The following is a 15,579-nucleotide window of genomic DNA, read 5'->3' on the forward strand; positions in this document are numbered from 1 at the left end:
ATGATACAAAAATTAAGGCCCCTATCCAAGTCGCACTTAACTAAACTGCATTGCAAAAGGCTAATTTGCGTCGGACCCCTTGGCCCATCCAATGCAGAACAGCCCACAGTCTACTTATAATTTTTAACACGCCCAATAAACACACCCTTTCTAACCTAAAACTCCCTCTCACCCTCTAACCTAAAACTTCCCTACTCTCTCTCTCTCTAAAAGCCACTGAGTCTTCCACTTCTTCGTTCTTCTTCCCCTTTTTCTTCTATGAAACTTCCTTTGATTTCTTATCATCTTTAGGATTATCTTCAACCATGTCTAAAAAAAAATCGATCGAGGCTAAAATAGATCGAACTCATTCCTAGAAAATTGAGAAACTCACCTGAAAATAATCCTAGAAATTGAAGATCTCGCCAAAATCGAACCAAGAGAAACGAGTGAAATCTCATCGAAAAGAGTTTGTATCTCGCCAAAATCGAACCAAGAGAATCGAGTGAAATCGCCAAAATCAGATCTACCCAATCAACGAGAGATATCACGATTGACGAGGGATCTCACTCCATAATTCTTTGATGTTGGCTTCCCAGTTATCCTTCTCTCATTTTCACTCCATTTTTCTCTCCACTAAAACTCATATCTCTCTCTATCTCGTCTTAACCCTCAATTACTCGATCTTTCCAAACCAATGTTTTTTTCTATGACTCTGCTACCACCTTCATTGTCGAAATCTTTTCCAGAAGAGATCATATCACTTTCCTAGAAAAATTTTCTTAATTTAGAATAATTTTGATTTTTTCATATTTAATTTTTTTTTGCTTTAACTTCTGTTGTTTCTCAACTTCATATTATGTTTTTATTGGTGCGAATTAAGTTGGATGACTTTGCAAACAAGTCAATGCACACCCAATAGTTAGATACTGAATGTCACGGAAGTCTTAGTCCCTGGGGTTACCGGTTTTAATTTGATAAAACCTTGCTAACGTACGTTGTTATAGCCTAATGCAATTAAATTATAAGCCTAATCAATTCAGGTGACGTGTGTTAAAAAGTATGATCAACGTAATAATTAATCTATTAATTAAAGCTTAATATTCCCACTTATGTCACAAACTTCTAGAAATATTCTATAACACACATAAAGATAAACCAGGCTGGACAATTAAAGGACAAACATGAAGATGAATACCTCCATAAATTTCGACTTAAATTGGAGATTGAACAAACTTGGTAACTCAATACATACTCCAATTCTAGGCTAGAGGCTTACTATAACCCCATAAGGGGATTGGCTAATCTAGGTAAAGCTATGCTAGAGAAAAGTAAATTACATGTTTACTGTGTGTTGTGTTTGTTGTTTTGTTTTGATGTTCCTTCTTGTATTTATGCTGCGAAGACATGTATAACTTCCTTTTTATAACTTCCTTGTTTCTTGGAGGGAAATGATTTGAATAATTTATGATTCAAATCACCACTACCATTTTATGGCGCCATGAAAATCACGTTCCATTACCCACGTTCTTGTATGCTTTCATAATCAGGTTAACTTCGAGCCACGTCATCATCTTTTGTGTTGCTTCACTTTCAACCATTATCTCTTGATTATTGCCGATAGTTGGGCTTTCTTCTATAGATCGGTAACTGTTGACTATTTCTCCTGGCTTCTTGATATAATTAGGCCTACTTTTATGTGATCATTAGACCCTTTAGGGCTTAATTTAATGAATCATAATAAATGCTAACTATGATGTAAAAATGGTACTAACAAATTGCCCCCAGATTTGTGAGGTGATGTACTCATAACCCACAAATCATTAGCAGAGAGTTATGCTCAATGACCATACTCAAGTTGTTTCAGAAGAAATCTGAAAGTTGCTTCCTCCATAATTCTAAGATGATCAACAAATTTTTCTTCAGGATGACTAAATTTAGTGGAAAAGAGCAATCTATCATGCATTCCTTCCTTTTTTCTTCGAGCCGTTGTGAAATCCATTAAAAAGGTTTGTATAGGGCCTGATTCAAAAGGATAATTTTGTAGCATCCAATAGGGATATCTAGACCAAGGACCATGAGATTATGCCATACTTGGCATGTGCATATGTATTGTATTTTATCTCTTGAAGATGATCCCTGCACTATTCGCGAAATCTTTATACTCTTTGCATTACCTTTAATTAACAAAAAGCCTTTTTAGATATCTCCAAGGTATATATGGCTGCCAGATTTCTTCCATGATAGCTTTACCCCAAATTTATACACCAATAACGAAGTAACTTGATCATTTATGTCAAGTTTTGGAAATATCCATGCTTGCATCAAATCTAAATCTGACCCTATTTGAAAGGCCTTAGATTTATTTAAGCATCTTGGATCCTTTTGTATTATAGGATGTGTACCAAAACACTTATCGATATTAGTGTTCCATTTGATGGATTTTTCTGTTATAAATTTGTTCTTGTCTTCAGACATAATATCCAATGATTTATGATGGTTTAAACATTTATAAAGATATGGTTTATATGTAGGAGATATTGGACGAAACATTGATAGTCAAGTAAAATCCATTACTGGCCTTTACAGATGTTGTTTCCTAATCTTCAAATATGTTGTTTCCTTATACATATTTATAGATGAAGATCTAAAATTTTATCCGCTTATCTTCTTAACCACTTAATTAAACGACAGTTACATACAGAAAAATAAGCATCAAATGACATGTAATAATTTGTTAAAATGCCATGAAAGAAAATTATTTTATTAATCATTCTCTATTACAATTATACAATTAATTTTATAAGTAATTTAATAAATACTAGCATTCATCTATTTGAAGATAAATATTACAAGTTAAATAAAATTAAAAGCCCTAATAGGAATCTACTGGAGATAATCCCGACAAACAATTCCTGCCATAGCATGGTAGTCTTCATCCTGGATGTCGTATCCTGTCGCATATCTTATGACGGCAAAATAGTAGCCATCTCCAGTACATAATTGAATTTCGCCTTGAAGATCATCCTGTAATAAGTGTTATCTCAGGTGTATCTTATGTTCAACAGGGCGAGGTACATCCAAGGGAAGAAGTTCTCTGAGGCCCAGAGTTCCCATAGTTGGCATAGACACTTGAAATATAATATTCTACCCTCAAGTTCATCTTGCCTTGGCTCCATCCTTATGAACTTGACAGATGTCTGGTGCATATTATGACCATACTCTTCGGATAGGCCCAAGTAAGAGTCTGGGGTCTTTGAAATTGAAGGTATTAGATACCTCTTTCCCACATTTCTTACAGACTAAGAGCAGTTCATCTTGTGAACTCTCTAATAGTCTTGGCCAAATGAAAGTGGCCAGTATGTCCATGTTAGGGCCCACTTTAGTAGTGCTGGACTCTCCTAGCATTGAATCCTCTGGCTCAATGGTTGAATCATCTCCAAAGATCCTGGCCATGTGATCATTCCATTGTTGGATTTTTGTTGTTTTGAAAGCTTCTTTGTCCTCTTGGACAATATCGAATGCTTGATGATGATTGAAGCAATCTTCATCAAGATTGCCTACTTCATTTTCATGATGGTTGAATTCCATCTTTTTAAGTTTTTTTGTAAAAATGGGAGGAGGATAATTTGGAAACCTATTCTATCTTTGTAAGGTAGAGATGAAATGATGAATAAAATCTCTAAACACAAACTTCTTTAAATACCTGGTTTTCCTATGATGGTCATTTTAGTAATAACTCCTAGGATTCATCATTAAGTGTTCACTTTTCAATAATTTTAGAAGAGAACTTGACCAATTTGATAGTAGTCCTCGTGATGACTTCATATCATAGACCTTAGGGCCTAGATTTCAATTTTTCGATTCATCATGCGTTTAAAACGTTTAAGTTTAATGCATGAGTATTATGAATGTATATACGTAATTTGGTACGTATATAGAAAAATCCATCTTAATATGAATAAGGTTTAATCATGAAATAAAAACGTATTTTATTGATCATCAACAACTATTACATAGTATTTTAAGAAAACTACGAACATATAATTGTTGATAAAATAACCTAATAGATTAGATGAACTATTGCCGATGATGATTTGTGGTTCTTCATCCTCACCCACATCTGGATCATCATCATCTGAATATTCGTCCTTCAAGGGCATGGGGAAACCGGGATCCATTATATGCTCTTGCCACAAGCGACAAGTACATTTGTATTGGATCAACCTTCTAAAGCTGGTGTTATTCTCCAACTGAACCACTCGATATTTCCTTATGAAAACACCTAGGACATTCTCACTGATAATTGATCTATGGTACTTATAGGCTAAATCTAGGGGAAAAAATTATTTAACAATATTTTCTCCCCAAGCCTTGCATACTACCATGAGGTTGAGCAAATAATTTTTCCCCAATATGGGCCAAAGATTAGTTGCTATAAAGTCTATGTCACTTTCTTTTTTTGTGGCGCTACTCTTTTTTCTCTAAATCTTTTGGTTGGATCTTTGGATCCTCCCAAAAGTATTTGAAAACCTTAACTTGCCATTTTTTGGTCTCAACATCCTTAAACTCTTCCCAATCTTCCTTGACAATGTCCATGTTAAATCTATGCCTCCAACATTCTCCAGGAAATTTATGGATATCATTAACTTGAGGATTGACCACTGTTTTTTAGAATGAAGATTTTTCGTGTGAAGAGAAGCATCTAAATAGCGAACTGATCTTAACTACTTGGGATATATTTATACTACGTTGATGAAACACTTATTCCTATTTATAAGGGATAACTAAGTGTCACATTTTAATTTATAAATAATATATCTAATTAAGTAGTTAAGTTGTCTTAATTCTGATTAGTTATCTTCGATCTCTTATTTTTGCACGTAGTGGGTAAAGTGAATAGATATGGATTATCCACTAAATATCCCTTAATTCTAAACTTGTATTTGTACGATTTTTAAGAATTAAACCAATGATATTAATGACATGTCCAAGTGGAACCCTCATCATTACTTTTTAGAAGTAATCATGTTCCAAGTTAAACCAATTTCAGTTTTAGTTTCCCAAGAGTCATTTTGTAAATCTCTGAAATGGGAATTAAATTTTTATCATACATTGTTTGATGTGACAATTTTTTTTTTTTTTTTTTGTAAACTGTTCATCTTATTTATTTTTTAGAATTTAATAACTTGATTACACAAATAATAAATTGCATCAAATAGATGAATAATGTAAGCAAAAATACCAAAATTGCAATAAAAACGCATGAGATAAGCAAAATATTTTTATATTTCATAAAATAAAAATAAAAAGTACAACCTAAATTATAGATTTTAGAAATCTTCAATTACAAACTTAGAAACTAATTTCCTAAGTCTAGGCCTATACTATGGTTTTTGCGATGGTGGCTTGTAGGCATCTGAATCAGCGTCAGAATCGTTGTTGCCATAGTCCCCCTTGGACTTGCTGCCACTATCATGAACCCTGCTCTTCTTTGCAGGAGGCTCGTCATCATCTTCATCCTCTTCCTCCTCCCATTGGTGGGCAAGAGGATCGGCCGGAGGGGCTTCCTCTTGTTTTTCTTCCTCCTCTTTTTCCTCATCATCACCTTCATCCCCATCAGAATTATCTATTGGAGAAGATGAAGAGGCTCCAGAGGCTTCCTCTTCTGATGAAAAGGGGTTACTCCTTTCTTCTTTAGAGGAGGAACCTTGTTGTTCCTCCTCTTCATCTTCTTCCTCCTCTTCTGACTCCTAACTTAGGATGTGATGAGGGAAAGGGACTGGCTCTTGAGGCCATGGATGGTTGACAAGAGAGTCAATCTCCTCTCAGGAAGAGAAATCGTTGGCGGAAGAGAATGAGTAGGAACCCGTTTAGAGTTTTTGGGACAGAAAGAGAAAATTTTTTCGGAGATGAGAGGGAGATGGTTGCAAAATGATCAGGATATGAGTTGTGATTTGAATCATTACATCATTCCCTTTTATAAGGAAAGTGTCATCTCTTGAAAACCTGATAACTTTAAAATTGCGCCTCTTTGGTTAAGAAATGGCCCTTACCTAAACGCTTAAAGGTTTGGGCTGCCTAGTCAGTTATTAATTCAACATGGACTTGTTTATAACCCTTTATTCCAATTTTTAAAACTTGGCGTTAAATTGATCCACTAAAAAAATGACCTAATACTAAAAGGACATGCTTTATGCACGTGTTATAGTTTTTGGTTGTTTTTTTCATTAATATCCTTTTTTAGAATTTTAGGAAAACTTGAAATATTTTCAGACCAACTTAATTTTCAGAAACTCATAAACATTAATTGAAATTTTAAAATTCACCATGTATGAGGAAGCAAAGACTAGCCACGAAGATGAAATTAGCATGGCGCTACCCGCCTAGGCCCTTTCCATGCACTCCATACCTGCTCGCCAACTATATACCGCCATAATGGTGAATCTCGTTCATTATAGACCCCAAATGTTCTGTTACTTGAAGAAACATTCAGGATCTACTGATAAGCCTTTGGAGGAGAAAACAGTTGTCATTGGACCTGGATTTCCATTCAATCTAGGGATACAACGTCATCAACATATTCTGGAGCAGTGCCACCAATTCTTGGATCACATTGTCTTAGAAAATGGCAAACCCATGACGCTGCCTTTCACTTCAAGGTCAAGTATTCGTTTTCATTGGCCTTTATCGAATAAACCTTTTAAGGGATGGATTTCTGGAGTATATGCAAGTGCATGGTTTTTGCGCATGCAACCTTTTTATGAGAAATGGACCAAGAACAAGATACTCCCCTTCTTGAGGCTAGCTTCTTATGAAACTATTCCTTTTGATGGAGCTTTCTCTACAGCCTTATTGGCTTGTTGGGATCCAACCATTAATTTCTTATTATTCAAGTGGGGACCAATGACTATAACCTTAGCTGATATTACTTTTATTACTGGGACTTCTCCTACAGGTTAGTATGAGATTAGCCTTCCAATCTTCCATCATGTGAAAGAATAAAATGAATTCTATAATCAATGCCTATCCATCTTTCGCCAAATTGCTAGTCCTTCTGCCAGTGCTAGCAAGTGTGGCTTTCAAAGGTTCGTTGATTTCTTCACCAGCAAGGATTCAAGTGAGGCAGTAACTCCTCAGGAAGAAATCTTATTCCTTACCTTTGCCTTTTCTAGGCTGATGATGTCAAAACATTATGGTTATCTCTAGCTATTAACATCTCCAACACTTCTGAGAAAGTTGATTTAGCTCCTATTTTATTAGGACAACTTTACAGGTGCCTCTTTAGAAGTATGGAATCCTTAAAAGGTTTTGGCATTCCTACATCTGATTCACCTATTTTCTCCACTGATAGGGGATTTCAACCCTTGTGGCTCTTGAATTGTTGGGGCCATGTATATTTCTCAAGCTTGTTAATACTTAAACCTCATCCTACACTAGTATAAAAAGGTCAATTTTCGTCGGATCCTGGACTACTATCTGCGTCGGACTTTGGTTCGACGGCACAGGTATCGACGCAGATGACCTAAAAATGATCTGCGTTGTATGCAAAAACGACGCAAATGCTTTAGCTATTTGCGTCGCACGATGTATACGGTGCAACGCAAATAGCTCTGCACAACACATCAAAGGAGAAACAATGTGCGTCGCACCGCGATGCACAATACCCTCCCCAGCCGGTTATGGCAATGTTCGTCGCACCTTGCCAATGTGCGATGCAAATCATCAATGCGCGTTACATAGAGGCAAGGTGCGACGCACATTGCCTCTGCCATCCAGGCTGGGCTGGGAAGGGCAATGTGCGTCGCACATTGCCCATTGTGTGACGCACGTTGATGATTTGTGTCGCATGGTGGCAAGGTGCGACGCACATTGCCCTTCCCAGCTCAGCCTGGATGGCAGGGGTAATTTGTGTCGCATGCTGCCTCTGTGCGATGCATATTGATGATTTGCGTTGCACTTTTTGCTATGTTCGATGCATATTGCTTATCATCTGCGTTGCACCTATTGCCATGTGCGACGCATATGTATGGTTTCTTTTTTTCGTTTTTTTCAGCTTTTTTTGTTGGTTTGCTTAGATATTACTAAAATTTGATGAATCGAAACTAAACAAGCATTTATATTAACAATTGTGAGGGGAAAATTCAGCATAGTCTCCTTTGTAATTTGGATAACCCAAGAAATTGTTGGGAAAAAGTTATATATATATATATATATATATATATATATTATATATATAATATATATATATATATATTAATATATATATATATTATATTATATATATATATATATATATAACAAAACTTGTTTCAATACATCTCAAATCATCTCAAGTAAGCAACCAATGTTGCAATACTCTAACAAAAATGTACAACTACTACACTAACAAGTTACTTGGCCCTTTCTTCTGTCTCGAGCTATGCAAAGTAAAGCGCAAAATTGTCTTTGAGTTCATTGATATCATATATGGTGTATGGCTCAATGCTTGAAAGAAAATCCTATAAATATGTTAACTTAGTTAATAAACACTAGGGGAAAAAAAAGGAAGGGCTGCGGAGGAAGGGTTGCGCTTTTGATAAAAGTGCAACCCTACTAGTAAAGGGCCTCGCTTTTGTACAAAAGCGCAGCCCTACTAAGTGAAGGGCTGCGCTTTTATAAAAAGCGCAGCCCTTCTGACTGAGTAGAGCTGCGCTTTTGAAGAAAAGCGCAACCCTTCTTAAAAAAAATTTGAAATAAAAAAATCGCGGGCTTTGAAATATTGAGCGGGCTTCAGATATATTATCCCTCATTCTCTCTCCTCTCTCACGACCCTCCTCCCTTTCATCCTTCTCTCTCATCCTCTCTTCTCTCTAAAAAACTCCCAGAAAATGCGACAAACGCGACAAAAAGCCTGAAATGATTTGCACGAATCATGCCGACGGAGTCCGATTGCCTATTGTGATACCTTTTCGGAAGCGGAACGGGCCAACGAGTCAAACTCACTGCTATGCTGTGACATTTAGGCTTTTTAAGCCATCCGAGTTCGGTTAAGCCTCCAAATAGGCATTTTAAGTATTTCCGAATTTTTTTTCCTTAATTATGTATTAGGGTTTGTTTTATGTATTTAAACATATTAGGTTAATGTTTGGAGTAGTTCTTGTATTTTCAGATCTATAATGTTCTTCTATACTTATCTTTGTTTTGATTAATGTTCTGTATACTTCTCTTTGTTTGATTTAATGTTCTTGTATACTTCTCTTTGTTTTGATTAATGTTATTGTATTTCATCTTCGTTTTGATTAATTCTTGTATTTTCAGATCTATAATTTCTTCTCATCTGTATATTAGTTTTTGTTCCTTTTTTTCATTTTCGTTTCGTTTTTTTTTTTTTTTTTTGGGTTTATTTTCGTTTCGTTTCTCTTCTGTATAATTTCAGAAAATGTCAGATTATGAGTAAAAAATGTCAAAAAAAAAAAATTATTTAATTTTTTTTTTTTGGTAGGAAGGGCTGCGCTTTTTAGGTAAAATACATTTAGATTTCTTATTCTACTAAATCAGAATACTAAACATAAGTTACCAGATTATCTGAGACTAAAAATACCAACTCTTTTGGCCATTCTATGACAGATGCCTCAGCTTGACTGAGTTTCGTGATGAATGAAGTAGGGAGTGGAACTGGAGCATCTGCGTAATCCGCATAAAAATCATCAACAGATACTCTCACGACGATCGTAGAGTGTGCCGATGACTCCTGTCGTGGATGAATGGTACCCTCAGCTACAATGATCGGTCCCGAGACATCCGCTATTGCCAAGCGACATGGAACTTGACTCTTAACATCCAATGAGAGAAGAATGTCATCAATTAAGTGTTTTAGAATCATAATATAATAATTAGAACATATATAAAATGAAAATATACCTACAAGTCCACAAATGAATCATTGCCCCCCGGTTGACAGCTACTAGGAATGACTGGAGTGGAAGGAGTTGGTACTTGAATACCTAAATGCGCCACGAAAGCCATGAACCTGACTAATGCATTTATCTTCGAGTTCATATCTTCCATTGTCTGTTCTCTAACTCTTTGGCTCACTCTAGCTTCTAACGCTTTCATCTCCTCATCATCCATGCCCCTACCCTTGCGAGCAGTATTGCTCCGATCAGGATCTCCCCAAACAAATGTAATCCCAATGCTACGCCCAACTGTTAACACACGCCTAGGTCGGTCTTTCCTCTGCAGAGCACGTGATAGAGCATCATCCATCCGACTTGGAACAAACTCTCCTTCACTTTCTTTCTTTTTCCAATCATCACGAGTTCAAGTTAAAAAAAAAATCATATGATTAGTAGAAGACGAGTAAGTAGACAAGAAAAAGGTTATAAACTTTGAACAAATTTTTTTTTTTTTTGAACAAGTAAGGAAATATACATATGGTAGGAGTTTGCCGTGTACTCCTAACCAAATATAATTAACCTACTTTCATGCACACTAAGCAAGTATAATGGAAGTAGGGATCGTATCCACATGGAGCAAAGGAACTTGATCGGAAATTAGCGAATTAAGAACCCTAGTACGTATGTGCTAAGGCCAAAGTAACCGAATAGGGGGGATTTGGAACAATGTAAGTGAACTAAACTACTCACAATACTAAAACACGAAGAGATTACAATATAAAAAGGCCTTGGACTCGGTTAACATCCACCCTAACCTACTTTGTGATCACGAAACCTTAACCCTCAACCCTTCCTATGGTCACCTATCGAGAAGTCGATACCTCTATCCTCCTAGATCGTGGTTTAACACACGATCCGCGTGGTTTGAACCGCTCTTACTATGACTTAACTCTAATGAATCTCACTTAAGTCCAAACCAAAGTAGCATTAAAGTCGAGGAACACGATAGGATTACTAATGTTATCAAAGCAACAACATTCAAGTAATAAGCTATGCTTCTCTAAGTGTACAAGATTAATGTTCAGCATTTAATCAAACACCTAGTATGCTACATGGAGCTAGGAACACAACAATCCGAATATGCACCTAAAACTAGCATTAGATGATTCACACAACAATACTAGTAACGTTCCTAGCAATGATTATGCAAATATCATGGAAATAAATACAAGAAGCATCACAATGACCATAAGAAAATAGAGAGTAAGAAGTTCTAACAAGTAGATTAGTGCTTAAATAACCAAATCCAAGATGAATGTTTGCGCTAGCAAAGCCATCTCTATCTTTCCTTCGTAGTTAGAACTAAAAATAAAATATAACCCAACCTCCTTACCCTCCAAGGGAGGAAAAGAAAATATAAGGTGTTGCGGCAGGGGTCGCGACTCGCGACAACAGGCAGATCGCGACTCGCGACACTGATCGCGGGTCGCGCCGAGCTCTCTGCCTCAAAAACGCACCAAAACACAAAAATACAAGGAGAGAAGAAATAACTTGGCTTTTGAGGAAGCCATGGAGTTGTAGAACTGAAGTGTGATCAATCCTCAGGTGATGAATAACAATGAAGCTCAAACCACGGACCTCGAAACTCGGAACTCGAACAAAGCTCGAAAAACCTCGGAAGATGCACCATAAAGGACTACGAACAAGGACTCCAGAATACAAAAAGTGATCGGAGGGCTAAGATCGGCCCTCGAGTGTGCCACCATGTAAACTACTCCCTAGACTCCTCAAATCACAACATCCTCCGGCAACACCACCTAACGTCAAATCTCTCCTCAATCCCGACACTAAGCTCGTACCGACACCAAAAACGACTCGAAATCCGCCTAAGATTGGCGGATAACTTGGACACATCAACATACTCACAGAACAAGGCATACACCTTATAATCCCCAAGATCTGAACAAACCAACTAGGTTGGACTCTTCATCTCATGGAGATTGAAAGAAAACACTACAAATCATTACATAACCTTTCCCACCAAGACTTATCATCATTACTCATTTTACTGGGACTATGAGCATTAACTCTGCAAATTACATCCCTCTGAATCCTCGCAAAAACACATCTAGGAGAGCTAACTCTGGCATTCCATTCAGCATCATTTCTTACAAACCAAACAGCATATACGGTGGCATTTAGTGCAGCATTAATCACCTTTCTCTGAAACAAGGAAATTCTTCTCCTTCTAATCCATTTATACCATAACTGCAGCTGTTTGTCCATCCATCTGAGCTTGAGCCAACCCAATACAAGTTGAAGCAATCTCAAACTGAATGTGCACTGGAACCACAGATGGTGGTGTGTTTCATCAGCTCCCTGACAGATGGGGCATTTATCATCATCTGTCACCCCCATTTGACTAATCTATCTTTTGTGTATAACATGTATTGAACAGCTAACCAGCATACAAAGTTATGCTTAGGAACAACTTTCCTACACCACACCAAAGTGTCCCAAAAGCACCTGGGATTTTCTCCCACAATAAGCTTATATGTATTTCTAATTTGGTACTTCTGCATTTGCATTATAACAGGTATTGTCATGGTATTTTTCAGTTGCTCTTTCACTTCACATATACATTTCCAATACCAGCTAGCAGACTTAGGGGGTTTGTAGGCCCACCAATCTACGTTCTTGACATACACGGCATTTATCCATTTAATCCATAGAGAATCTTCTTTTTTTGCTATTGCACACACCAATTTACCCAGAGCTGCTTCATTCCAGTAGTCAATCCTCCTGAATCCAAGCCCACCATCTTTTTTTGGCAAACAAGTTTGATTCCAATCAATGTTACTTGGCCTCGAAGTGAAATATTCACCACTCCATAAAAATGATCTGCAAACCTCCACAATCTTCTTTATCACTCCTTTTGGAATCACAATGATCTGACCCCAATAGACATGAAGGCTCATGAGGACAGAGTTTATCAGTTGTACTCTGGCTGCATATGAGAGATTTCTTGAGCTCCATGTTTTGATTCTGCTTATCATTTTGTCACAATGAGCTTGACAGGCCCCGTTGCTAATCCTTGTGCAACATATGTGCATTCCTAGATTTGTGAAAGGAAGTTTCCCTAAGGAAAAACCAGACACATCAAGGATCCTTTGTATATCCTCATCCTCCATATCAGTTGTGTAAACAACAATCTTATTCTTATTCACACATAATCCAGAAGTCTCTGAGAATAATTTAAAACCTTGTAGCAGCATATAAGTAGACACAATCCAGAAGTGTCTGAGAACACATCATCAGCAAACACTAGGTGATTACAATGCTTACAATGGACTCTTTTATCTTTTGTGTTTCTTCATTAGGAAAGAAGAAATTTTCATCCTTATCTTTTTTCGATCTCGCGAGAAGCCACAGCAATGTCCGATCTGGCAAGGAGGAAATCACTGATTATGTAGAGGAGTCAACAGATGATCTTGTAGAGGATGCAGGGATATACCCTTTGCATTTCCAAATGGGAATCATCTCCGCAAATGATTTTTGACCCAAAAATTGAGGATGCTTGTTAGTAGCCTGAGAGATTCTTGCTTTTTCACTTTTAGCCTAATATAGGATTTAGTAACTAGTCAATATTGAAGAACCTAAATATAATATAATTTCATATGATTGTAACGTATATATTACATACCTGGAACTCCTTAGAGCTACATTTTTTTACAAACTTGTCCAAGATCTCTCCAGGATACATCTCGTATGGTTGCCTATCATTTTTAGGCCCCTTCCTTGTTTTCGTGATCCATCTAGTCACCAATCTTGACTTAAAATCTCTCCACCACTTATCACATGTAGTCAGGACATCTCGTTTCTTCCTCTCATCCTCTTCTATTCCAAACTCTCTCTTCAATATACACAAATAAACCAATTAATATTACACGATTAGTATAATAAACATAATCTTAATTAGTGTATTAAAAGAATAAAGTTACTTACTTTAACATATTCCCACAAAGTCTTTTTTATGCCTTCTGGAACATCATCCCAACTGTCGTACAAGATAGACACATGACTTTTACTGATCTCCCCGCAATATGTCTTGTACTCACCAGCAAATTGCCCAATCGGACGTATCCACTCATCCCACAAAAGAACTCTTTGAAAGCCGGGTTCGGAATGTATCCCTTTTGTAGGACCTCTTGGCCTGCTAACTTTCGTGTTCCTAGCAGCTCCATCAGTAATTTGGGGGCTTATCAAATGCATCATGCATTATCTCATCTTCCGTCACTACACCTGAAAACATGTACATGTTAGATCAATCAATAAAGTAATACACAATTATTTGAACATGCAAACCACAAAATAAATAATTAAAGATTATAAACATTAGTAGTTGTGTTAATATTACATAATTTACCTATTAATTAGTTATTTCTTTGCCAACGTAAAATCCATCATTGTAGTCTCAACGAAGGTAATTTGTGTCTAGATCTTCCCCTAATGTACTTGGAATGACTACTGACGAAGCAATGACTTCATTGAATTAAGCATCATAATCTTCTTCATCGTGTACATCATCAATTCCAAGTATTCTCCTTTTTCCTTCGATGACAAAAAACCATTTTGAATCGGCAGGGTCAACCATGTAGAATACTTGTTTTGCTTATGATGCCAATATTAAGTTATCTTCATGATATCCTAACCGGCTGAAATTGACTAATGTAAAAAAGTCATGTTCATCCTTCTTCACACCACGACGAATATCAACCCACTTGCATTGGAACAATGGAATTTTGAAGTCAACATAGTCAAGTTCTAATATCTCTTCAATGAACCCATAGTAAGACTTCATTGTCTCAACAATCGTTCTATCTCTTTTACTTTTATACTCTGATGACAAAGCACTACTACAAAAAAGGACAGAGATAACTGTTAAATAAGGCTTTACATAACAGTTTTGAGGTGTTATCCAAGTCAATGTAATGTAAAGTAAACATAACACCTGACGAAAGTGTTATGTTTGCCAGAGAAAACATAACAGTCATTTATAATATACGTTATACCGCTAGATAACACATTTTGTAAAGAAGTGTTATGTTTGCTATTTATATGACAAATTAAAAGAAGGAAAATTTAACACTTATCTTCAATAACTGTTATGTTTTCCTATAACATATATAACATATATTACCTATAACTGTTATCTATGATAATTTTTTTTTAAATAATCAAATTATCATTTCACACATATATTGGCATTAGGCATTGCAGCACACAGGACAACAATGTCGTATAGTACAATTCCATTTTTTTACAGGACAGTACAATACCTGTATCTGTTATATAATTAATACTCAACCCATAAGATCTTACAGCCAATAAATTTAATATGATTACCAAATTTCCAAAATTCTTTATATCACAAAATAATTCAACTAATATTCATAATTCTAAACTTCTAAAAAACTACTATATATACATATCAATATCAATCTAAATCATAAACAATATCAAATCTAGTCTATAGCTACATCGACATGATATCAATATCCAGATCCAAAAATATAATGTATGTCCAAAAGTGGATTAAAGTAAAAACAAAATTAGGCGGAAAGTTAGAACTCATTCATCATTTGTGCTTCGTGTTGATCTCCGACATATGTAATCCACAACTCCCTAAGTTCATCAATTTTCTCTTGAGAATAGGTTGGAC

At 36.2% G+C, this 15,579-nt stretch overlaps 1 protein-coding gene across 1 annotated transcript; it reads right to left on the reverse strand.

Moving 5' to 3' along the window:
* Positions 1-5,366: 5,366 nt before the first annotated feature.
* LOC125495579 (uncharacterized) lies at positions 5,367-10,227 on the reverse strand. Its single transcript, XM_048640340.1, has 3 exons — positions 9,966-10,227; positions 9,539-9,765; positions 5,367-5,732 (listed from the first exon to the last, which is right to left on the reverse strand). Exons 1-3 carry the CDS (start codon positions 10,225-10,227, stop codon positions 5,367-5,369), a joined length of 855 nt encoding a protein of 284 aa, XP_048496297.1.
* Positions 10,228-15,579: the final 5,352 nt, after the last annotated feature.

The sequence above is a fragment of the Beta vulgaris genome, chromosome 3 (assembly GCF_026745355.1).
Source record: "Beta vulgaris subsp. vulgaris cultivar EL10 chromosome 3, EL10.2, whole genome shotgun sequence".
Classification (NCBI taxonomy): Eukaryota; Viridiplantae; Streptophyta; class Magnoliopsida; order Caryophyllales; family Amaranthaceae; genus Beta; species Beta vulgaris.